We start from the raw sequence: 26,324 nt of genomic DNA on the forward strand, positions 1-26,324 counted from the left end.
AACGCTAGGGTGGTGCTAGATGTGCCATGGTGTGTTTAGGGGAGGAACCAGAGGTGGGGAAAGGGAGGGATCGAGGTGGTTTGGGGAGGAATAAGCATGGGAAAAGAGAGGGAAAAGGGAATAAGGGGGGCTGGTTGTGCATAAACATGTGGCCGGTCATTACACTTTAGGTCATTATGCTTTGGTCATTACATTAAGGCTGCACCCTGTGCTGTACCAGCATAGTCTGTCCTATCGTCTCATGAAACTCCATTTCTAACCATCTTCTTGGGCAAGGGACCTCAGCACACACGGAATACACTGTTGAAGTGCCAGCAAGTGGACCTGGGCCACAGGCGACATGCCCCACAAGCCTGGGGCAGCCGCTGGAGAAAGGCAGGGTGCCCACATGAGAGCGTGGTCCCTAGGGAAGGTCAGGCTGGGTTTTTTGGCAAGTACGTCAAGCAGCCTGAGAGCCAGGTATGTGTGTGCCCGTCTGCAAGTGGGACTCCTGGAGCAGCCAGTTGCCAGAGCCAACCCCAGCAGGTCCAGGCCAGCTGCTGGAGAGACCAGAAAGTAAGGGGTTGGCTGGGCGACTAGTTGGCATGTGCGTCTGCACAGGAGGCAACTGGGGACAGAGAGGATGCAGGACCAGCTACTGGATGCTCTGTGTGTCTAAGCCCAGTTACTGGAGGGATCCAGAGTACGTGTGCCTGTGTGCTGGTGTGTGTATGGGGTGGGAGGTCCTCTACCAGCAGCTGGAGAGGGGCTGCAGGCCACGGGAGCTCACACGCTCAGGTGGCAGTGCCTGGGCAGGTGTGAGGATCCAGTGGCCGCTGCTGGACAGACTGCCTGAGCCTGGCTGCTGGCGGGATCTGCGCTGGACGTACACGTCGAGGTTTTCCACGAACAGACCTCCGTCCTGAAGAGCCAGCGAGGGGGGCGGGAGGATGCTGTCGGTGCCGCCTGTGTGCGTGCCGGGTGCTTCTCGTTGTGTTGTTCTGTGGGCCCCTGCTCACTGGGAAGAGGTGCTCAGCCCTGCAACTCGTGGGACCCAGGGGCATGGAGCTGAAGCAGTCTCGCCGCTGTCAGGCTGCTGCTTTCTGCAGATCCCCAACATGTTCTCATGAGATGTTTTTTTTTTAAAATATTTTCCTTAGCTTCCAGCAAAATGACCATATCAGCATTTTGCAGACTTCCCTTCTGTTATTAATGCTATAGTTACAACGTTACTTTAATTTCAGTTGTTGGCTTAGCAATTTGTTGTTCTCACTATTGCTGGATAGATGTAGTCATAGTTATTGACAAAATAAATAAACTTTCATTTTAAAATAGCTTTCTTTTTAGGAATTGCAGAAGCATTTAAAGTACCAATTTAGGATTGTGTTCCACTATTTTTCTCGTATCTTCAAAGCTAGGATGCACAGAATAGTAAAAACCACACGAGATGACTTTCACACCCTGTAAGTATTTTAAAGATAAAATTTTGGTTCTGTTTTAGAAAATGCTCTTTCACCTTTAAACATGCATAATGTGTAATAAATTGCAGCTTGACAAAGTACACCGACAGTTCCTCCTTCCCCAGCTTTCATTTCATTATTGTGTCTTCCTCATTTACTATTTACTGAGTTGAAACGTAATGAGTAGCACATGTAAGGTGTATAGGTACACATAAAGGGCATCACTTATGTTATTTAATTTATGACATCATTAAAGTATTACTTGATTTAACTACTGGGCGCTAGTAAGAACATTCTTAAACCACGCTACTTCTTCATTTTTCTCCTTTTAAGACACCATGCGTAGGACTTCATCAAATTTTTCTAAGGTTATTTGTTCTCAGGCTTTCCCTGAGAGGAGTGTAGGCACACAGAAAGGCAAGGGGCTCATAGCTTTGGTCTCGGCTGTAGATACCCACATCCTGCCTCTCTCCCACTGGAGGAGCGGAGATGTGGAGGACTGCAATCCGCCGGGACACCTGAGGATTTAGGAAGAAGCAGGCGTCGAAGGAACCCAGGCAGCTGAAGCATGAAGCGTATACAAGGTTTACATGCTTCCAAGCAGTCAAAATTTTTTTCCAATTTCAATTTTAGTTTTATATATCTTCATTCTTGATTTAGGTCACTAAATTTTACTTGGATCTTGCTATGTTTTGTGTACACATAGATACATATCATTTGGATATCCGTTATGAGAGAGATCAGGTGCTTAGTGATTTTTAAGGTCTGCTTTAGTTTCACTACCCAAGAAAAGTAAATACGAGCATTTTAGAGACAAGTAATTCTTTTTTTTTCAGTCTTAGTTATCACAGACAATAAGAATTTAGCTATGAATTTTTGAATATATGGTAAGGGAGCATTAAAATTATTCTTTAGGATCTGAATTCTGATCTCTTGCATATGATTTCATAACTAAGAAGTTGTTTTGCTATAGTGTATATTATTTGAAGATGCCTAACAGAAGAAATTTCATCTGATCCTCGTGTCCCTGTGCAGCGATGGTGAGGAGAGGGCTGCTGCATAGCGTGCCTGAGCGGGTGCAGGCTGTGCTGTGCTGCTGTGTGTGCGCAGCCCTTGGCCGCAGGATAAGCTCAGCCAGTTCACTGCAAGTGGGGAGCCCGCGGGCTGCTCTGGCTCTCGCTACCCCTGCTGCCTTGTCCCGGGGCACTGCTCCTTGTTCTCATCAAAAGCCCTGACTCCCTCTCTCCATTCTTCTCAGACGCGTGTGGCTTTTCCTTTCCTAGCAAAGACATCAGAGTTTTCTAATTGCTTCCTTCACTGTTAACATGTAAATTATGCATGTATATTTTTATTACAAGGAGTTACAGAAGTTAGAATAAACAAAGTACCTTTTGACACTTTTATTGAGGTATTTTGAGAAGTATTCAGGATTAATGCATACTAGCAAAGTTCTACCCTAATTCACTCATGTTTCTCATCTAGGTGCAAATGGGAATAGGCATTCACACAATTATAATGTCATCTTGACAGGACTTGCTAGTTAATGTGCAGAATAGCAAGAATAAAATAATTTCATTTTAGCTACAAAAGATTAGCGTTAAACTGATTTAAACAGCGTGACGCAAACTGGTTGAAAAAAAGTGGAATTTTATGCCTTGCGCTTTCTTTTTTATTTTATCTGCTAGTCTACATTGATATTTTTTTCCTCTTTGAGACTAGAAGCAACTGTGTAATTGTCAATTAGCAGCATAAATTATTTCATACCGCCTACACCCATTTTTGCAAAGCTTGCAGACTGTGTTCATACAGAAATGTATGTATAGCAGTGAATGAATTACAGTTCTTCAAAGATTACTAATTGAGAGAGTATTATAATTGCTGAAACATGGAGGAAGATGTATAAAGCTCTTTGGGCACTTTAAAATATCTCACTGTAGGTGCAGGTTATGATGTAATGTTTAACGCGATCCCATAGTACAGCGAAATGTAAAAATAACCTTTGGAAAATATTCCAGTAGCAACTTGGTCCTTAATCACCATATGGAGAAGTAACTAATCCTGTACATGACTTGATGATTCAGTAGGATAATCCACAGAATCATTTCCATATGGCATTCTCAATGTTCTCCAACACATCCTTTCCTACCTCCAACCCATGCTTATGATACGCTGGCAGACGCACTGCTGATACTGAAGCCGGAGTTGAAAAGCAAAATGAATATCCATTTTATCTGTATTCAAAGACAGAGATGTGTCATCACTTCCTAAATGCTGTTATTTGTCCTCCTGGATGGCTAAGGCCAGAAAGAAGGTAAGATTTCGGGTGGCATGAGCATGGCCCATCCTTACTATGGTACAGGTGTGGCAGACTTTGTATTTAGACACTTGAGTTTAGATTCAGACTTAGATCATTGGGATGGTTGAAGGATTCAACTGCACTGGACATGATTCCATTTGAAATACTTTTCCCACATTTTGAAGGGATCAGTTTTCTACTCCCCAAACTCCAGAATCTTCCAATATAGTTTCCCTCATTTCCAATTTCTCAAATTGAAAATAACTTGTTTCTTCTATCAATCCCCTAATGTTATTCCAGAAATCAAACTGAAATTATCTTCCATCCCATTAGAAAGCCTTTTACATGAAGGTGCTCCACACACTTGCTAGCAACCCTGGCCTAACTAGAGTAGTCTTGAAGGCAACAAATTGGTATAGTTACATTAAAACATACTCCATTATAGAGAGTATCCAACACAAAGACTACAGAGCATACAACACAGAACAGAGAGTAAAAAGCATCTGGTCACATAGCATAAATGTAAATGTACCTTGGTGACATTTGTTTTAGGCATTATTTTTAGCATCGCCTTGTTTAACATGGAAGGACATGGTAATTAGGCTTTACTGACGCAGTTTTTCTATGTCAAAGAGATTGAATGGTCTTGATGCTTTCATCAGACCACAATCTGTTTTTAAATTATCTGTTTCATAAGCTCTGTTACCAAGAAGTATATTTACTTCTCTCGGCATTCTCATTTGAAGAGAAGCAGACATGCCTCTAATCCCATCACTGGTTTCAGGAGGCTAAAATTCAGGCCGACAGGTGACTTTAGTTTCAGGTCATTTGCTCTGTTGAGATGCAATGTAAAGCAGAGCCAGATTTTTTATAGTGCCTTTTATGAACATCAAAAATGCCTCTGTCAGTGAACATGAGATCTATTTCGAATTCCCTTCCAAACCTATAGAATAGTTTCTTAACTTATGCTCACTGACGATGACAGAATCTTATTTACTTCTTTATTACCTTAATAGCAAATGTTAATTACTTATATATTCCATTTCTATTTAATCACTTTCAGTTGGCTATCCTTCCAGACTTGATGTATGCAACTTTAATTATTTGCCTATAGCAAGATTTTATGAACTCTAATATGCACCACACATTCAACTTGCTTAAAATTAATTGCAGACATTGTATTTATCATTAATGTACATCTCTATTGGCTTTAATTTCACATCTGTGTTGCTTTATACACAACTTTCTTTATCAGTGTAATACACACTACTTCTGATGTGCACAATAGCAGCCACCAAACTTTGATTTTGTACTTGTGTTTTACCTTGTAGTATAATTGTTATGAAAAAAGCCCACATTCCAATTTTCTGGTTTTAAAAAATTGAAGTAATTTGAAAATAAATTAATCTTTCTTATTCGTTATTTGGAAAGTCAGCTGTAAAGTGCTGCCTGAGATCTAATGGAGAGAAAATAAAGTAGCTAAGATTTGCCTGAACAAAAAGGTTTGCCTGCTTAAGAACAAAATCTCTTTGAAAGAGGCTTTGTTGTGGCAATTCATCCTTAGCCTGAAGAAACAGGCAACAGCCTCGCTGACTAGCTAGCAGCTTGTTAGGGACAGTCCCACAGCTGGTCCCACAATTCCTGCCAGTTCGCACACAGATGCATTCGAGGTAGCTGTGAAGCCCTACCTGGTTCCAAGAGAGATGAAACGGAACAAGCCTCAGCACAGGAAAGCTATTCAGCATGCACTAAAACTCTGGCACCAGCTTATCACGCAGGTATCTGGCTGTTGATACACAGATTAGACAAATTAATGCTAATTAGGGTAAGTCTACAAATGCTATACGTTCCTTTCCAGTTGTAAGATGTTGATAACCACAAGAATTACAGTAAAGCAGGTTTTAAAAAAATTTTCATAGCTAAAATACTGTGGTTTTAGAAATTATGAAGAAGAAAAATGCTATTGGCTTCCAGTGATGAGATATAAAAAGAAATAGAAGGTATACAGAGTAATGCTCAAACCTTTTAACTTTTCAGCAGTTCTCAGGGTAAGGAAGCAGGATACATGCTGCTCAAAACAAAACACAATGAACTAACTTTGCAAGCCAATAGAAAAAAATGTAGCTGAATGAGCAGATTTTATTATATTCTAAGCAACAAGAAATGCAGCATACAGAATAAAGTATTCCTTTTCCCTCAGCTGTTGGCAGGAGCAGCACAAAACAAGATACACTTGCAGAAAGGTTTCCATCTTATTACCAGACTTTAGAAGATGCTGTCAGTATATCTGGAGCAAACTGCTTTACACTGAGGCATTTGATTATTTCAAGTCCCAAAATTTCACTTCTCATTGTCAAACGCTGGGTAGGAATCCATTTCAAAAGGTTTCTGTTTTGAAAGGACTGATATGCGTGGTTTAACTAGAAAACAGTACTCCGCAGGTTCAACATCCAAACTCCCAAGGAACAAAAGTCTTTGATTTTTAGAACAATTAGGTTACAATTTACACTGTCCTTACTGAAAGCCGAATTTTAAAAGTTTGTCTTATTTCGAAGTTCAGTTTGCTTCTTTAAAGTGAAGGAAATACTTTCAGGGGTCTCGATTATTTCTGCCAGAACTGCAGCAGTGACTTGGAGCGGGGATGCAGAGCCTTAAAATTACCGGACACGCAAGCATCTTTTCTCTGCCTGTTCATTGTGGGGTTGTTACTGGCAGTGACTTTGCACGTAAGTGGCATTCCAGGGAAGCAGACCGCACAGCAGCTCACCCTCATCCAAACCCGAGCCAAATTAAACCATTTAACCTAAGTGGGGGGAAACGCATCTAACTGATTCAGGCCCCTTCTATTTTCAGAGAAACTCAACCAGCCTGTGCATGTGGCCATCTGGGGAATTTTGCTTTTGGATCTGCTGCCACCTCCTGGGCCCGTGACCGGTTTTAAGTCCCGAGATGGTAGGCAGAAAATTAACCAAAGTTAACCTTGGGTTCTGGGGGATAAGCCCAACTGCTTAACCGACATGTAAGCCCACCTCCACATAAGCATCACTTCTGTCCTGGTGTGAAAAGGTTGGGGTTTTGTTTTTTTTTTTTTACAATCAGGTTACATTTGCCGCTTTTCAGTTTCCTGAATTCGCAATTGCAGCAACAACTCTCCTTGATTAGGCTTCAAATTGAAATACATCTCAGTGTGCTGTTCTTTCTTATGACTTTGATCCCGTCGTAGTAACCTGGCAGCCACGCACCAGACAGCCGCTCACCCACCCCTCCCCTGCGCCCCACAGTGGGATGGGGAGGAGAAACGGACACAAGGGAAAGCTCGTGGGTTGAGATAAAGACATTTTAACACAACAACAAAAGAACTACTGATAAAGCTACTGATAACAACAATGGTAACAATGAATATGCAAAACAAACTGTACACAACACGATTTTTCTCACCATCCAACGACCGATTCACAGTCAGTCCCCAAGCAGTGATCGCGGGGCCTGGAAATTGTGCATTTTGCAAAACTCCTGAAAAAATTTTGCGCTCCCGGACCAGAGGGGATTCGAACCCGCTGCAAAGGGCAGAGCGTACTCCTGCGCCCCCACCACCCGCAGTTCATAACACGGGCATGGCGTCTGCGGTACAGAGTATCCCCACTGGGCAGCTTGGGCTGACGGCCCGGCTCTGCTCCCTCCCAGCTCCTGCACACCTGCGTGAGAAGCTGGAAACAGCCCTTGATGCGAGAGCAACAACCAAAACCCGCCGCCGTTACCGCCATTCCCCTACGCCGCGCCTCAGCGGCCCCGCGCGCGGGCCCCGCCCCGCTGCAGGCCCCGCCCATTTCTGCCGGGCGGGGCGGGGCGCAGCTCCCCGCGGCGGCGGCTCACGCCCGCTGGAATGTCCGCGGCGGCCGGGCGGAGGGGGCGGGGCCTGGCTGGGGAGCCGTAGCCAATGGGGGCGGCGGGGGGAGGGGACACCGCCCCGCGTCTGAGTGCGCCCGTCCGTCTGGCGGGCGGGGGTCGTGAGGCGGAGGCGGGCTGGCGGCCGGGCCGTGGTCACCGCGATGGCGGCCGCTCGGTGGCCCTGGGCTCTGCTCTGCCTGGCGGCGGCCCCGCTGCTCCTCTCCGAGGCGGCCGGTGAGTGGGGGAGGAGGCCCCCCGGGTTCCTCTGCGGCAACATGGCGCGGGCGCGAGGCCGTCTGCGGGGTGCCGGAGCCTCGGGGCTGCGGCGTCGCCCGCAGGAACAGGGCGCGGCCCGGCGCCGCGGGTCCTTCCTGCGTCGCCGCAGCTGGGGGCGGGCTGCCTGGGGCCGGGGGAGAGGGGCGGCGGCACCTCGGCACCCGCCGCCGCCCGCACCTGCCCCGCGGGAGCCGGGGGGCGGCGGGCGCGGAGCCGCAGCGGGTGCGGGGCGGCTGGGAGGGGCGGCGTCGCCTCGCTCGGGTCAGTCGTCTGTCCGCTGCCGTGGTCTGCGTGTCTGGCCGGCCTGCACCCGCCTGGCACCGCGGTGCGGAGAGGGGGCTTGAATGGCGGAGGTGGCGAGGCGGGGGGTGCGGGGGTGCGGCCGTCTTCCCCGCGCCACGGCTGGCAGCGGCGGGGGGCAGCGCCCTGCCCGCACCCCACCGGGTGTCGCGGCGTTGTGCCTCCGGCTGTCGCGCTGGCTGTGGGTCGGTTCCCGGGAGCGTGGCTTGAAATGGGGAGGAGCTGGTGCCTTGCTCTAGGTGGGTGGAACCTGGCCTGTGCGTCGCCGGGTGAGATGTCAGAGCAGTGCCTGTGCTCGAGGGCTGGTATTCCTGGTGGGTTTGCTCGCGTTTTCGGTAGGAAGAATGGTATTCTTTTAAATTTTTATTTATTTATATAAATATATATATATTATTTTTATTATTTATTTATTCAATAAGGTTTTGGGTTTTTGTTTTTTTTTTTAAAGGGAAGGTGAGACATTTAATGGAGAGAAGGATGGTGGTAAAATAATTTCCTGCATTACAGTTGTTATAGCAGATAACTTCTTGACAGGACTGAAACAGAGTAATGGAAAAACTAGGCAGCGCAAGCACAGATATTGGCAAATAGCTTTTAACAAATAGATTGTGTCGGCAATGCTGTCACGAGAGTGGAAAATACAAAATACATAATACTTGAAAGCAGAAGGCTGCAATCACCAAGGCATTTATGGGCATTTCATTGTTATGCTACAGTTCTGATTTCTGGTGAGGCGCAGTTTTGGGAAGAAGGCAGTAAAATCTGGTGGAATGAAGTACGACGTACTGTAACCCAGCTTTCCATTGATAAACTCACTCATATTGCTGAGATGGCAGATCTTACCAGACAAGGAAGCATAGCTATTTCATAGTAGGACATGAGTAAAGTCTTGAAATGAAACCTGCAAATTTTTTAGTAAAACTAGATAAGTTGGAATGAGAAAGTAAGGGACTGACTGAAAGAGGACCATAAGGCACTTCAGAAGAGATTGACTGGAACGAGAACTGAGGAATTTTGTTTGGAACGGATATTGTTGTTAACTTCTGTTTCTGACTTAAGCACTAAAGATCACTCTGGGCCATTTTTACCATCAATTGGTTAGGGTTTTGTGTAAAAGGAATTAAACAACCATAAAGTTTGTTATTATTGTTACTTCATTGTTACTTCATTGTTACACTCTTTGGTGTAGTTGATAAGACTTGAAACTCGGCCGTGGAAATGATTGAGAAGGAGAACTGTCCTGGATGTGTGTTAGTTCATCGTAGGAGGGTTGAGAGTGACTGAAAACTAGTGGGTAGAAGGCCACAGAGTATTAGATAATCTAAGTGATGGAGAGTTTAATAAAATGTTGCCTGAGATATTAATGAACTCAAATTGTAGTGACATAGTCAAACACTTAAAAACAGTTAAACATATGCATTGTCACCTAAGCCAATGTAAATTCTCTTTACAGGTTGAGAACTCTGAGTTCTTGGGTCTCTTAAATGTGGCAGTTTATAAAAATATATAGAATGAAAAATTTATGGCACCTACAGTGAAGCAAAACAACAAAAATGTGATTGAGTAGACAGTATTTCTGTATATAAGTAAAGCCTGTGTTTAAGTAGGTTTGGTTAGATTTTCTTTTTAATTATGACAATTAATTGAATATCTTTTCATTGGAACCTGAATGTTTTCTTCAGCACTGTGTTAATGCGCTTACAGTTTGGTTGCGTAGGTACTGAAATTTAGAAACGTTTCTGAAAATAAGTGCAACTCTTGCCTTAAGGAAAAACTGTCTGTTCGTAAAAGTTAATGGTTTTTATTGTTGTTATATATTTCCAATACCATGGCTTTAGAACAGGACTAAAGTGTAAAGCAAAGTTTTTCAGTTACGTGAAAGGGTAACTGAAGTTTGAACATGGTGGGACCTGTTAATGATGAAGTTGATTCTTGGCACAGATCAGCTTGCTGAACATAATGCAGGAAAACCTGTAAGATCTCATGTATAGCCCTCAAATCGGAAATATTTTTAAGCCATCTGTGTCATATGTATCTCTCAATCCTTTTCTGTAATGGTAGAAAATTGGCAAGAAACCTTAAAGTCAATTTTACGATTTCATTCTTTCATTTCATTGTGCTGTAAGCAGGATTTTGGTGCTGTCCTCATTTATTACAGGCATTTTGCTATGCTGTTTCTAATTATTAATGAAAACATTAACCAGTTACAAGTCCTGCTTTGTTTTGTTGTCTTTCCTCATCAGGAAAGATAGATTTCTGCATTAAAACATAGCTCAAACCTGTAGTAGCTCTTTTAAATTGTGACTGTTTCAGACAACCTTTTTGGTTTGGGGTTTTGTTTTTTTTTATTTCCAGTTCTTCAACATTTTTGGGCTGAAACTTTCTTTTCTCTTTTAATGTCATTTCAGTATTGGAGAATTTTGGTTTTGGGGGTGGTAGCTTTTGGTTTTTTTTTAATTTGATATCTTCTTGTAACAGGTATAAGCTTTCAGATGAAAACACTTGTAAGATGTGGAATTAATCAAGGAATACACACCCAAGTTCCCTCCTAGTGGTTTGGTCAAAATCTATTTAGTAACCAAGCATTGTGAAATACAGCTTTATATGCATCGATGTGATACGTAGTTCAGATACAGCTGAACAGAAATCTGTAGTCATGAAGTGATCCTGTGTATGAAGATGTGCGTGAAAGTAAAAGCTTTGAAGGAAACCTCTGTTTAATACACTGTTCCAAGCACTGGGCAGTGAGGATGAAAATTAATATCAAGGAGTGGTGCAATTCATTTTATATTGGCCAAGCTTAACTCCGAATGAAGGAAATATTTGGATGGTAGGGGGAACAAAGCACAACAAAGTATAATGTTAAAAATGCCACTTGAAATCTTGGTGGTTTATGACTTCTCAGTGCTTCGGTTCCTCGTTTGTTTTCCTGTGGATGTGTTCATATCTGTGTTTGCTCGATGACTTCCATCTAGTCAGGCAGACCCAGCTGTAATTATCAGTCACTAGGGAAACGATTTACAGTTTTGTTCCAAGTGTTTAAGAAGCCAGAGTTCAATGAGCAGCTGTATTCACCTCTGTGTGAAAAGGAGTTCCCGCTCGCATTTCCTTTTCTACCTCCTCCTAACAGGTTCTTGCACTTTGCAGATTCTGAGATGACTGAATTTACAAAGCCATATAGTCTCTGTGGAGTTTTTTGGTGGGTTTTTTGTTCACTTTTTATCCTTCTATTCTCCCCCCTCCCGGGTTAATGAGGTGCCTTATGAAGGAATTTCGCAGGTGCCAAACTGGTGCAAGTTAAGCAGCACAAATGTGCCTAGAAGCAGAAGGAAGGGGAGCGAGATCTCCTTTTGGTGGCAGGGAGTGTTCAGGGTAGTTCTGTGAGACTCGATGAACAGGTCTACGTCAGCTTTGGAACAACAATTTCTCATGTTCTTTTTTTACCTTCTGGGAAGGAAAATTTCTCACGGTCATCTGTGGACCAGACAAATCATCCTGGTAGGCCATCAGGTGGGCACTTCTGCTCAGAAGTGATGGTTAAATGCTTCGAGTCTTTTAAGTATCTTTTTCCCTCCCCCATGCTTTTCCATAGGCTTGTCTTGTTGTTACCACGCAAAGGACAACTTAATGTGCCGTGACGTCTGTGAACAGGTAAGCTGGTTTTAATTTTGGTTTATCCCTCAGAGTTAAAATCATGCCTTTAGACAATGATGTAGCAAGATCAGGGTTATAAGCAAGTGATTTTCTGTGTGAATACTATGTGTGAATCATGCGATGTAATATTATTGTTTTTTAAATGAGAACTTAAACTGTAGTCCTCTTTCATAGCAAAAAAGAGGTTCTGCTGAAGTTGAGGAGAAATAGAGATACAAATCTGAGGTCAGGGTTTGGTCAAGAGGTGATAAGCATGTTAGGAAATGCGAGGGGTGAAGGTATCTTACCCAGTTTCTGGATCTTGTGTGTTTGTAAGTTTTGGGGAATTCAACATTAATAACAAGATGCTGGTACTGTTCCTTCTTCCCATCAGTTCTTGTTTCTTAGCTAAGCATCTGAGATGCTTATTATAATATATGGCTTTGTGAATCCAGCAAAAATCTGCTTACTCACTCTGTTCGTAAGGTAATAACAAAGTGTGGTTTGTGCTTAATTGAGGCTTGCAAAATGATTTTTCACAACTTGAAAATTTGAACCTTTGGATAATGTGTTGTACAGCTTTGTGTGTGTATTTATATAAATTTATATACAAAAAATTTTTACATCAGTAAAGCATACATACACATATACAAAATTTTAATATCAACATTGTGTCCTTACATCATACCTGCTCCCTTTTCTTGTCTTCATTACCTGCTTTGGGGCTATTCAAGCACTAAACCTGGTTATGATTAAGTTCATATTTATCTGTGATTGTCCTAACAAAACTTTTAATTTAAAATGTACTTTTCCCTCCCTGATAAATTTATAGAATGCAGCCAAATCCCCTTTCAGCTTTCCTATTGTTAGGCCAAACAAAGAGAAGTGTTACGGTCTCTTTGCATAAGATATTCTCTGAATTCCTGTAATTATTCTTGCAGCCCTTCCGTCGTAAGTTTATCTCTTTGGATACGGGTAAGCAAAACTGTACATGGGTATTATAAGGAAAAGTATAGCACTCAGTCTTAAACACTGTGTTAAAACTTACATGTAAGTCAGAGACAGCTATCCTTTTCTGTATATAAACAAATGTAATTGGCATGTTTAGTATCTGCATTGAGAGGACATTTGGAATAATCTGACCGATTCTTTCTTTTGTTCCATTGGTTTGAAGTTCCCAGTTTATCATGTGAATTCCTGTTAGCTCTTCATGAAAGGTCTTGAGCTTTTCAATGTCAGATTTCATCCCATTTCTTTTATACTGGTTCTAATTATTGTGTAGGGTTTTCTGTGTTTTTTTGTAAGGTATTCTCATCTTGCCTCATCTGAATGATCTCTCTCTACTTGGATTATCAGCATATTCAGAATCTTTGTGGTGAGAGGTCTAGAACAAGTCTAAAGCAAGACTGGCACCCCTCAAAGTGTTCTGTAAGGAGCTGTCTTAGTTACATCAGGCTGGTAGCATCATTTTCTGAATGATTCTTTGAAATAGGCCAACAAACTGGCTGAATGGGCTGTCCGCTATTTTTTCTACTGATTTTCATGTTCTGTAACTTAACCATTTTGTGCAGCGCAATTCAAATGCTTTGTCTTTGTTGAATCTATTTTGGAATGTATTGTTTGATACTTACTGCCTTGTCTTAACTTTCATCCTACAAATTCTATGTTTTACATACTTGGGGAGCGACTGTAAGGGAACAGAGCTGGCTCTGATTTGCCTCTTTCCATCTTTCCAAACACCTTTTCTAAAATATTTGCCATGCAGTTGTTGCCTTGTCTGTACCACCACACCGTGCCATCCCGACATGATAATTTATTTAATAATAATTTTTAAAAAATGTTTTCCTCCTAGACTTGATAGTTTGAGCCATAAAACATTGAAGTTGCTTGCCAGGGATGGCAAGGAAGGAGACCAGGCTTGTACTCCATATTTCTATTTAACTTATACCTGGGGGAATGCCAGGGACCAGGGTGCACAGACAGGGATTTGAACATTAACGCAGCCATTTCTTGTGGAGAGGACCCACAGCGAGTACTGCAGGTGTCCTGCTTGAGGCTGTGTGTGCCCGTTATGCCCAGCAGGACAGCCTCTGGCATGGGCTGGGCCAACCACTCATGACAGGTTGGAGGTCTTGACCCAGAGGGAGCTCTTGAGGAAGAATGTGTCCATCCAAGTCTTAGGCTGCAGGGAAAGGATGGTGTCTCTCCTTGAGTCAGTGGCACTTAAACTGTGGGAGTCATGCTCTGGTCAGGTTCCTGAGCGATCAGATAAAGAAGTCAAGGATAGAAGCATTGCCTCAGTGTAAATGGGGGCTAGACAAGCTCTTCATGGAGAACCTACAAGGGCAGTAGCCTGAACTACGCATTGCATGGAAAGAGGGGTGGCCAGAGGCTGTGCTTAGTGGAGACTGAAAGTTTGTGACTCCTGACAGCAGGAAGAAGTTTCTTGGCCTGTCTTTGGATATACACTTACAGAATAGATTTGGCACCTCAGAAAAGGTGAGGAGGAGCAAGCTCCATCAGGGAGCCATCTTGGCCTGATCAACTGGTGCCACCAGGAGAAAGACTCCCTCCTGCAGGGGGTAGAGGCAGTCATCCGCAGATGAGACTTGCGGTCTAAGGTGGGTTTGGTTTTTAGGGGCTCAGATCTAGGATGTTGCAGAAATTGCAAGGGGTTTTCTTTGACCCTCACGCTATTATCTGTTGGCTGCTCATGTACGTGGACACCAGCAATACTAGTGAGGGAGGCCTTGCATGGGTAAAAGGTAACTCTACAGGCCAGGGGCTAGGGTGAAGGGCACAGGAGACTCAGTGGGGGTCTTGATCCTGCCAGTTAAGGAAAAAGGCTTGAATGAGAGTAAAGAATTCTTCTAACTAGTAATTCAGCTTCTTTAAGTGAGGCCTTTGAAAAAGAAAACTTGGATTACAGATTTGTTTGTCAACTGATGTGATTCAAGCATCTAATTATTTTGCATTCTTAGTAAGTATTGTTCCAAGCTTAGTCCTCTCCTTTTCGTGATTATTTGATGAGTCTGTCAGGTACTGTAGCAAGGAATAAGTGGGCCTGTCTTTAATTGACATTTTTTACCTAAGTCTATTTCTGGGAAGTTTTGCAGGGATAAGGTTCCTGGCATCATTCATCTCTGTACCACTCGAGAGATCTCTATCTGGATCCGCCTCCAAGCATGAAGAACTGTCCATCCCAGGCCTCAGGAAAACATGTTAATATGCTAAACAGACAAGTCATGAATAAACTTCAGTGCAGAAAGGCAGTATAGAGAAGGTAGAAGCAGGGAAAGGTTATGAAAGAGGATTTTAGAAAGTTTGCTCAGGAATGTTAACATTATATTGGGAAGGACAAAGCTCAACTGGAGTTGAAACTTGCAGAGGATGTGAAGGGCAACAAGACATGCTATGACAGCAGTTAAAGATTGGAGAAGGAAAAATGTGCAACTGTTGCTGAACGCAGCACTTGATTTAGTGTCAGCGAACGCAGATAAGGCAAAGGTTCTTTCCCGAGTCTTTATTAACAAGGTCTCCCAGTCCTCTGTGCCTAGAGACGGGGTTCAAGGTTCAGTGCTACAAGTAACAGGTGATGGTTGAGTCAGGAATTACCTGAGAAAATTTGACCTATACAAGATACAAGTCCATGGGACTAGATAGACTGCATTTAAGCGTGCTGAGAGAGCTGGCTGGTGTCACTGCAAGGTTACTCTGTATCATCTTTGAAAGGCTGTCGAACTTGGGGAGGTCGCCAGTGACTGGAGGATAATCAATGTACCCATCTTCAAAAAAAAAACAAAAAACAAAAACAAAAAAAAACACAACAACAAACAAAAAACCCCACAAGCCTAAAGGAGTTCCTAATCCAGCAAACTAGACTAGACTAGACATCTTCTCTTAAATCCCTGGGGAAAATCGTGGTCATGAGAGGGGTAAATCATGCCTGACAATCCTGATTGCCTTTGATAATAAGGCTGGATTTCTGGATGAGGGGAAAGGAGTCGATGTCATTTGCGTTGACTTAGCAGGACTTTCAGCATTGCCTTCCTCAATATTTTTGTATCCACGTTAGGGTAGTATGGTTTTGATGGATGGAACACTAGATGAGTAAAAAAATTGCTTGGATGATCACTCTCAGAGAGAGAGATTAGTGGGTCCTCCTCTGCCTTGCAGGCTAGTAAGATGTAGAATACCAAAGGGGACTGTCATGGGACCTGTCTTGTTTAATATCTTTATTAATGAACTGGAGGAGGTGGCAGATTCCACTTTTGTTAAGTTTTCAGGAAATACCATGCTGGTAGGAGGAGTTGATAATCTTAATGGCAGGACTGTCATCCAGAGGGACCTGGACAGATGGAGGGAACTGGCCAACAGGAATTTTATGAAATTCAGTGAGGACAAATGGAGAGTCCTGCACCTGGAAGGAAAGAATCGCTTTCAACAGTATGAGTTGGAGATTGATTCGCTGCGGAGCAAATTTGCTGAAAAAGAACACAGGGGTGCTGGTATACAGACAGCAAGCTGAACATGAGCCAGCAGTGTGCCCCAATGATAAAGAAGGCATCCTGGGCTGTATTAATAGGAGCATAGCCAGTGGGTCTAGAGACCCTTGCTGACCACATCTAGAGTTCTGTGTCTAGTGTTGTCCCCCCTGTTACAAGAAAGACATCAGTTAGCTGGAACAAGTTAGCAGAGAGTCATTGAAGTGACCAGGGGGGCCGGAACACGTGCCCGCTCTGTTGAGGCTGAGGGAACTGCCTTTAGCCTGGGGAAGAAGGAGCACCTCAGAGCAGCCTTCCAATACCTGTAATAAGATTGACCAGAAGACAGAGCAGGGCTCTTCACAATGGTACATAGTGAGAGCACAATAGAGAGCAGTCATAAATTGGAACCTAGGGCATTCCAGCTGGTTACGAGTAGGAACTTTTCCACCATGAAAGCAGAGAGGCTGTGCATTCTCTGTCCTCAGAGTTTTTCACAACTTGACTGGATAAAACCCTGAGCAACGTGGTCTGGCATCATAGTTGACCCTGCTTTGAGCAGAACTTTGAAATAAATGATCTTCTGAGATCCCTTCTAACCTGAATTATTGTATTATTCTATGACCCCAGAAGACCCCAAATACTACTGCAGTTCTTTTCTTGCTCTCATTTCTGAAGCTAGTACTATTGTTCTCTGGTTTTTCTTTTCATGAGTTAATCATGTTGGAGATTTAGAATAGAACTGCAATGTATTTCTCCTTCTGAAAGATCTGCAATGCAACCATGTTTCAGTTATTCCTGTAATTTCGAGTTTCATATCCCATATTAATAGGCCTGTTTCCATCCCTTTTGTTGCCCAGTTTCTTGTTTTGATTTATAAGTATTTTACTTAATTGGACTGCTAAAGGAACAAGAACTAAAAACATGATTAATGTGGACCAGAAAACAATTCAAAATGTGCCGAGAGCTCAACTTACATTAGCACTTCCATGAAACTTTAAACAAAACAACAACAATGAAAACACCACCAAAAAGATTGATGAAGTAAAAGCATCTCGTAATAAACTGTGAAAACATTGCTACTGTTGTAAGGAAATAAGATGAGCAACGCTACAAAATGGTCTGAAAAACACGTGAGGGGAAAAAAAAAGATAAATTCACATGATTCAGAATTGTATATGACAGTCAGTAAGGTAAGATTTCTTCCCAAGTATAACTGTGCAAAATAATTTAAGTTGGAAGAGTCATTTTGTCTAACCTCCTGCTCAGAGAGGTGCTAGCTTCAAAATTATATCAGGTTGATCAGGATCTTGTTAGTCAAGTTTTGAATATCCTCGAGGATGGGCTTTCCACAGCGTCTCTGGGGAATCTGCTCCAGCACTTAACTACTCTCAACTCTCATGGTGAAGATGTTTTTGTTTTTTTTTTTCCTCCCTTTGTATCCAGTCAGAATTTCTGTTGCTGCATCTTGTTACTTTTGCATCTCATCCTTCTATTGTGCAACTCTGAGAACAGTCTGACTCGTCTTCTGTAATTCATCTTCAGGTACTGGAAGACAGGAATTTAGATGGCCCATGCTCACTCTTAACCCTTCTTCAGTTTGAAGATTCTTTTACCTTGGCCTGTCTTGGTATGTTGTAAAGTCCAGCATCCTTTGTGGCCTTCTGCTGGACTCTCTGCAGTTGATCAATAATGTTCCTTGCACAGGGGTGGCACAGGACTCGGTTTGATATTACAGATGTGGCCTCATCAGTGCCTTATAGAAGAGAATGGTCACCTTCCTTTAACTTGCTGGCAGTACTGCTGGTGCTGAAGTGCAGTATGCTGTTAGCTTGTGAGTGCTGCATCGGCACACTGCTGAGCCATGTTCAACTTGTCATCCACCAGGACCTAACACCCTGTTCTGCAAAGCTGGTTTCTAGGCAGTGAGCACCCAGCCTGTGCTGTTGCATGGGGTTATTCCATTTGAGCTGGAAGATCCTGTGTCTGCCTTTGTTGAACTGCTTGAGCTTCCTGCTGGCGCATTACTGCAGCCTGTTGAAGCCCATGTGAGCGGCAGTTCAACCCTCCGGTACCTTGACAACAGCTTCCAGTCTAGGCTCATCTGCGTACCTGCTGAGGACTTTTCCTGTCCCATTTTCCAGCTTGCTGGTAAAGCCATTAACAGTACTGGTTTTTACTATACCACTTCTAAGTGGCCAACATTTAGGCATTGAACTGCTGACTGCTCATCTTTGAGCCCCACTGTCCAGGCAGTTTCTCACCCACCTTGCAGCCCACGTATCCCATCCATGTTTCACAAGTTTCGCTCTAAAGATACAGTGGGAGACCGTGCAAAATCCTATTTGAAGTCAAGGTAGACGACATACACTGTTCTCCACTTTTTTCTCCACTTTTTTACTAAACTGATCTTTTCTTTATGGAAAGTTATCAGGCTAAATTTTCTCTTGCTATGCCTGTCTGTTCCCAGTCACTGTCTTGTCCTTCATGTGCCCTGTGCCACATGGCTTCTGTGAGGATTGGTTCCAGAGTCTTCCAACAGGATGAGGTTAGGCCGCAGAGCCTGTGGTTCCCTAGATTATCCTTCTTGCCTTTCTAGTGGATATGTTTATCTGTTTTCAATCATCAGGCACGTCATCCAGTCACCATGATCTTTCAAAAATGATAGCAAAGCTGCCTTGCCACGACAGTGGCTGGCTTCTCAACATCCTTGGTTGCATCCCATCCAGTCTCAACTTTTTGGTTGGCTTAGATGGTGCTTAACTTGATCTTGCTCTGCCGTGAGTAGTATTCATTCCCCTGTTAGTTTTGATAGTCTCTTTAACTAGTCTAGGTTTTGTTCATCTTTGTTCCACAGAAATTACTTGTTTCTGGTTTTTTTGGAAAGAGTTTAATTGCCTGAGGTCATGTAACATGTAGCAGAAGGTTAGTTAAGTAAATAGTTGTATAATATTTTGATGTGTGGGGCAGAAGTCCTGCTTTTTTCACATTGTCTATTCAATAGAAACTTTTTGATTTAAGTATTTGAGGAGGAAGTTCTCATTCACTTCTTTGGAATGAATATAAAAACTCCCTCTTCATAAGAAGTGCAACGTGTTTGAAAGGCTATAGATATTTAAAAGAAAATCTTAACTTTGCATTGTTTACAGATTAACCGTTAGCCGAAGTTGTCAAAAGGGTAGACAGTGAAACTAAAAAGGATGAAATCAATTGAAAAAAGTATTCAATATGTAGTTACATTCTATGTTTTGATGTGTTTTGTTTTTAACAGATTTTGTCTTCTAAGAGTGATTCCCGTTTGAAGCACTTACTGCAGCGAGCACCTGAGTATTGTCCCGAATCAATGGTAAGCTTTGTTAGCTTTTAATTAAAGAAAATAACTAATCTTATGTTAACACAGTTTTTGCTTGCAAAAATAATGTTTTAAAATTGCTTGTATTTTATTTACTCACTGAGTTTTGAACTGGTAGAACGTGTGTATATCTTCAAGCTTTTTCCACCTTGTTAAGAGGACTACAAAAATTCTTATAATGTGATTTGATCCTCAAAATAGGATTTTTTTTTTTTTTTTTTTTTTTTTGTGAAGCCATCGTATATTATGCTATTTGCAACAAGATGGGACTTGATAATTTTGCTAGGTGTCCTGGTTGTATAAGCTATGCGTGTAGCTATGTGTGTATAAATGCAATGAAAATCTGACCTATGTTGTAGAAAATGGTGCTGGGTGATTATCACTAGGATGTTGATGGCAGCAATTTAAATTAGATTGTGTGTTCCAGCTTGTGTATGGGACAAAGCTGTGAGGTATTGGTTGAGCTAAGGCAAGGAGATGCTTATGGCTGCTCTGAGTGGTTTATGGCCATATCTGACAAACTGAAGTAATGCTTTTATTGGGTAAGTAAGATTTAAGGTTTCCTAAAAGTTCTCTTGTGTATCACTGAAAAAAATGAAGAATGTAATCTGCTCCATGTCTTAGGGATGATCTAATTGGGGAAGTTAAGCACTGTCATTCAAATTATAAATCCTGGAGTCTTATCTTTTGGCAATTTAGAAGATCTCAACACATTTACTGTCAGAAAGGTCTGCTTTCTTCTTGTAATTTTTATTCTTTCGAAACAGTATCGGTATTGTTCCCGGCTAGCCTAAAACATATACTCAGCTCAAATGGGTGGTGTATAGGAGTAGTAAATCGGAGAATAACATTTTATAAGGAAGTTTGCAAGAGTCTGTTTGCTTATAGATCCTTTCCTCCTGTGTGTCAAAAATATGTTCATTCAATGTTTTGGTTTTGTGGATGATTAGCTTTAAGGTCTTGGAAAGTTATAGACAGCCGATGGCAAGAGTAAAACCTGTGGAGGAAGAGGAAGAGGAAAACATATCGAAGTGGTGAATAGCATTTGTTTTGGTACTGCTTTCTTTATCTTTTATTCCCTGATAGGAAAAGTAGGATGTATCTGTATAGTACAGGAGTGCATTTTTAGAAGATGGGTTTGGAGAGTATCTGAAAGGAGGAAAATCATTGACGCATAAGGTTTTTTAACTACTAATTACCATCATTATAAATGGCAAGTTTAATGTCGTGTGTGTATCTTAAATATTATCAGTTCAGCAATATTAATTTATAAACTTTTTAAAAGACATCTAGATATAAAATAGTCAACAGTTCAACTTAATAGCAGATTTGCTGTTTTCAGATACCAGCTTTGTTGGACAGGTGTTCTAGTGACATTCCACAGATGAGTGGATAAGTTACGAATTTAATCAGATGGTCTGTATTCTGGACCACTGGTTACAGACATTGTGTTGCCTATATTCCTTCAGGTAATATGATAGAAAGGGTATTGCCTAGTACTAAGTAATACAGTAACTGCCAACACAAGAGGTGACTTTAATGTAGAATCATAGAGTCATTTAGGTTGGAAAAGACCCTTAAGAGAGTCCAACCATGAACCTTCTCATGAAAATAAAGGAAGTCAACTGAATCAATGGGATGGAACTAGTATAAGTAGCAGCTTCTTTACCCTTTGCTTTTGAGCTGACTTTGACTCTTATCTAAGTGGGAAACTCCCACAGATACAGAGGAGGACAGTTTTAGATCATTAGATACAGATCCATGGCAACTTTAGAAAATCATGGGTTCCTGTGATGACAGAATCATTGCATGACAATATGGGTTGCTGTTTCAGTGTGACTGAATTGAACTCTTTTGTTTTGTCTTAAAGAACATGTTCAACACACTTTCATTTAAAGCCTCTTGTGGTGGGTTAACCTTGGCTGCATGCCAGGTGCCCACTGTCACTCCCTTTGCTTATCTGGACAGGGGAGAGAAAACATGATGAAAGGCTCATGGATTGAGATAAGGGCAGGGAGAGATCACTCACCAGTTACTGTCATGGGCAAAACAGACTCCACTTGGGGAAATCAATTTATTGCCAATCAAAAGGTCAGTGTAGGATAATAAGAACAAATCTAAAAACACCACCACCCATCCCCCCTCCCGCTTCTTCGGCTCATCTTCACTCCCAATTTCTCTACCTCCTCCCTCCAATTTGTGCAAGAGGATCACAGAATCACAGAATTTTCAGGGTTGGAAGGGACCTCTGTGGGTCATCTAGTCCAAACCCCCTGCCGAAGCACAGTCACGTACAGCAGGCTGCACAGGACCTTATCCAGGTGGGTCTTGAATATCTCCAGAGAAGGAGACTCCACAACCCCTCTGGGCAGCCTGTTCCAGTGCTCCATCACCCTCAGAGTGAAGAAGTTCTTCCTCATGTTCAGACGGAATTTCCTGTGCTTCAGTTTCTGCCCGTTGCCCCTTGTCCTGTCGCTGGGCACCACTGAAAAGAGTCTGGCCCCATCCTCCTGACACCCACCCTTGAGATATTTATAAGCATTGATAAGGTCCCCTCGCAGCCTTCTCTTCTTCAGGCTAAACAAGCCCAGCTCCCTCAGCCTTTCCTCATAGGACAGATGCTCCAGTCCCCTCACCATCCTCGTAGCCCTCCGCTGGACTCTCTCCAGTAGCTCCTCATCTTTCTTGGACTGGGGAGCCCAGAACTGGACACAGTACTGCAGATGGGGCCTCACTAGGGCAGAGTAGAGGGGGAGGAGAACCTCCCTTGACCTACTGACCACATTCCTCTTAATGCATCCCAGGATACCATTAGCCTTCTTGGCAGCCAGGGCACACTGCTGGCTCATGGTCAACTTATCGTCCACCAGCACTCCCAGGTCCCTCTCCACAGAGCTGCACTCCAGCAGGTCCATCCCAAGCCTATACTGATGCATGGGGTTATTCCTCCCCAGGTGCAGGACCCTGCACTTGTACTTGTTGAACTTGTTGACCTCTTCATCCAGGTCGTTGATGAAGAAGTTGAACAAGATTGGGCCAAGTACTGACCCCGGGAACAGCACTAGTTACAGGCCTCCAACTAGACTCAGCACTGCTGATGACAACCCTCTGAGCTCTGCCATTCAGCCAGTTCTCAATCCACCTCACTGAGCACTCATCCAGCCCACACTTCCTGAGCTTCCCTAGGAGGATGTTATGGGAGACAGTGTTGAAAGCCTTGCTGAAGTCGAGGTAGACAACATCCACGGCTCTCCCCTTGTCTACCCAGCCGGTCATGCCATCATAGAAAGCTATCAGATTGGTCAAGCATGATTTCCCCTTGGTGAATCCATGCTAATTACTCCTGATAACCTTCTTCTTCTCTACTTGCTTGATGATGACCTCCAGGATGAGCTGCTCCATCACCTTTCCCGGAATGGAGGTGAGGCTGACCAGCCTGTAGTTCCCTGGATCCTCCTTCTTGCCCTTTTTGAAGATTGGAGTGACATTGGCCTTTGTCCAGTCCTCGGGCACCTCCCCTGTCCTCCAGGACCTCTCAAAGATGATGGAGGGTGGCTCAGCAATGACATCTGCCAGCTCTCTCAGCACTCGTGGGTGCATTCCATCAGGGCCCATGGATTTGTGGGCATCCAGACTGCCTAAGCGATACCTCACGCAGTCCTCCTTTACCAAGGGAAAGTCATCCTCTCTGTAGGCTTCATCTCTTACCTCCAGGGCCTCGGATTCCTGAGGGCCTGCCTTGGCACTGAAGACTGAAGCAAAGAAGGCATTCAGTAGCTCTGCCTTCTCTGTATCCTCCGTCACCAGGACACCCACCTCGTTCAGCAGTGGCCCCACATTGTCCCTAGCCTTCCTTTTGCTGCTGATGTAGTTGAAGAAGCCCTTCTTGTTGTTTTTGACATCTCTTGCCAGCTTCAATTCCAGGTGGGCTTTGGCCTTCCTTGCTGCGTCCTTGCATGCTCTGGCAACATTCCTGTATTCGTCCCAAGTGGCCTGTCCCTCTTTCCACATTCCATGGACCTTTCTCTTCCACCTGAGCTCCGCTAGAAGCTCCTTGTTCAACCATGCAGGTCTCCTGCCTCCTTTGCTCAATTTCTTTCTCAGGGGGGTGCACTGCTCCTGAGCATGGAGGAAGTGACGTTTAAACAGCGACCAGCACTCTTGGACCCCCCTGCCTTTGAGAGCCCTGGCCTACAGGTTTCCTCCCAGTAGCTCTTTGGAGAGGCCAAAGTTAGCCCTCCTGAGGTCCAAGGTTTTGATCCTACTTATTGCCCTGCTTCCTCCATGCAGGATCCTGAACTCCACCATTTCATGGTCACTACAGCCGAGTCTGCCTCTAGCCTTCATATCCTCAACCAGTCTTTCCTTGTTTGTTAGTGCAGGGTCCAGCAGAGCGCCTTTCCTTGTTGGTTCCTCCACCACTTGCATCAGAAAGTTATCATTGATGCTCTGCAGGAACCTCCTGGACTGCATGTGCCTGGTTGTGTGGTCTTCCCAGCTGATGTCAGGGTGGTTGAAGTCCCCCATGAGAACCAGGGCCTGTGACTGTGAGGCTGCTTGCAGCTGCTTGTAGAAGGCCTCATCAACTTCCTCCTCCTGGTCAGGTGGCCTGTAGTACACATCCACAATAACATCACCCATATGCTGCTGTCCCTTAATTCTAACCCCTAAGCTCTGAACTCCTTCATCTGCCCCCAGGCAAAGCTCAATGCATTCCAGTTGCTCCTTCACATATAGAGCAATTCCACCACCTCTCCTTGTTGGCCTGTCTTTCCTAAAGAGTCTGTAGCCGTCCATGACAGCATGCCAGTCATGCGAATTGTCCCACCACGTTTCTGTGATGGCGACCAAGTCGTATCCGTCCTGCTGTATAATGGCAGGATGGGGAATGAGGGTTGTGTCAGTTCATTACTCATTGTCTCTGCCTCTCCTTCCTCCTTTTGCTCTTCCACTGCTCCAGTGTGGGGTCTCACCCATGGGAGACTGTCCTCCACGAACTTCTCCAATGTGGGTCCTTCCCATGGGCTGCCATTCTTCATGAACTGCTTGAGCATGGGCCCTTTCCACGGAGTGCAGTCCTTCAGGAACAGGCTGCTCCAGCACGGCTCCCCTGTGGGGCCGTAAGTCCTGCTGCAGCTTCCTTTAGGGTGCATCCACCTGCTCTGGCATGGGGTCCTCCACAAGCTGCAGTGTGGAGATCTGCTCCACCGTGGTCCTCCATGGGCTCCAGAGGGACACCCTGCATCACCATGGTCTTCTCCATAGGCTGCAATGGAATGTCTGCTCCAGTGCCTGGAGCACCTCCTCCCCCTCCTTCTTCATTGACCTTGCTGTCTGCAGGGTTGTCTCTCTCACATTTTCTCACTCTCTCTCCCAGCTGCTGTTTTGCAGCTGTTTTTATCCTTTCTGAAATATCTTATCGCAGAGATGCTACTAACATCGCTGATTGGCTCAGCCTTGGTCAGCAGCCTGTCCCTCTTGGAGCTGGCTGGAACTGTCTTTATTGGACATGTGGAAAGCTTCTGGCATCTTCTCACAGAAGCCACCCCTGCAGCCACCCCCCTCCCCTCCAAAACCTTGCAAGATAAACCCCATACAGCCTTTCAGTCCTGTCACTTGCCTCCTTACTCTCTGCAGAATTTTCTTCTGATTTAATTTAATTAAGGTTTTCCTAGTGCTTGCTTAAAAATCTTGAATTCAATAACATTGTACTAAAATATGTGTAATCCTTCAAGGCTTTTCTGTACTCCTGTCGTTTTTAAATACTATACTGTGATCATATTGTCAAAGTGTTGTAAGACTCCAGTTGGAGGACGTTAAACATCTAGCATATAGCGTATAGCAACTCCTACAGCTTTTAATTCTTCTTCTTATACAGCGCACCCACTGTAACTACAATATGTACTTATTTCTGATAGTTGAACTAAAATTCCTACCTTAGATGGATTTCTTCCTCTGCTGCCTAAACCTCCTTCTTCCAGCACATTTGTAACTTTTTTTGGGTGGGTAACATAAGTACCTGTAGCAGGCTGGTGTCTGACCTGAGATTTTTTTTTTTTTATACTAGCTCCAGTGTAAAGATTCCACCCCCCGACCCCTGTAGTCAGCTTGGATGGTAGTCTTAGCAGTAACAGTGATGAGAGAGACAGGGACACCAACCCTTTGGTAAGCTCTTAACTTTTTTTTTTTTTTCTTCTTCCCCTGCCAAAGAAATGAAGAAACACTTACAGAATTCTTCTGCCTAATACCATCAGCTTAGCTCATTTAGCAGGACCTGTGCTTAGGACCAGAAGTGCTTTGCAGTCAGGGGGAACCCTACAGATCCCTGTGGTAACCTTTCATGTTAGTAGACTTCACTTCTGCAACTCTTTCTTCCATCTATCCCTGAAGTTACATTTCTCTCATCTCTAGGGCACCTTAAAACCTTTCTTTTGTGTATGGTTGTATGTCGTGTTTGGGTTTTTTTTTTTTTAGGCTGGTGGAAAGGAATGCTAGGGCAATAAGTTTCTCTGCAGGTCTTTGTCACTAGATAAATCTTTTTCTTAGTCTGAACAGTTGCCACTTAGTACTTCAAACACTGGTGGAGAAAGTTAACTGCTAGCATATTCCAGGTAATCACAGCATGTTCCACACGTACAAAAATGCTGCTATTGATT

General features: G+C 43.6%; 1 protein-coding gene across 1 annotated transcript in view; it reads left to right on the plus strand.

The window, feature by feature from the left end:
* The first annotated feature begins 7,718 nt into the window (after window positions 1-7,718).
* Window positions 7,719-26,324, plus strand: part of RECK (reversion inducing cysteine rich protein with kazal motifs) — a 75,056-nt gene continuing 56,450 nt past the window's right edge. Inside the window, 3 exon segments of the mRNA XM_075417019.1 lie at window positions 7,719-7,857; window positions 11,792-11,850; window positions 19,588-19,662. Coding sequence (XP_075273134.1) covers window positions 7,785-7,857; window positions 11,792-11,850; window positions 19,588-19,662 — 207 coding nt within the window. The 5' untranslated portion in view covers window positions 7,719-7,784.

The sequence above is a fragment of the Opisthocomus hoazin genome, chromosome 3 (genome assembly GCF_030867145.1).
Source record: "Opisthocomus hoazin isolate bOpiHoa1 chromosome 3, bOpiHoa1.hap1, whole genome shotgun sequence".
Lineage (NCBI taxonomy): Eukaryota > Metazoa > Chordata > Aves > Opisthocomiformes > Opisthocomidae > Opisthocomus > Opisthocomus hoazin.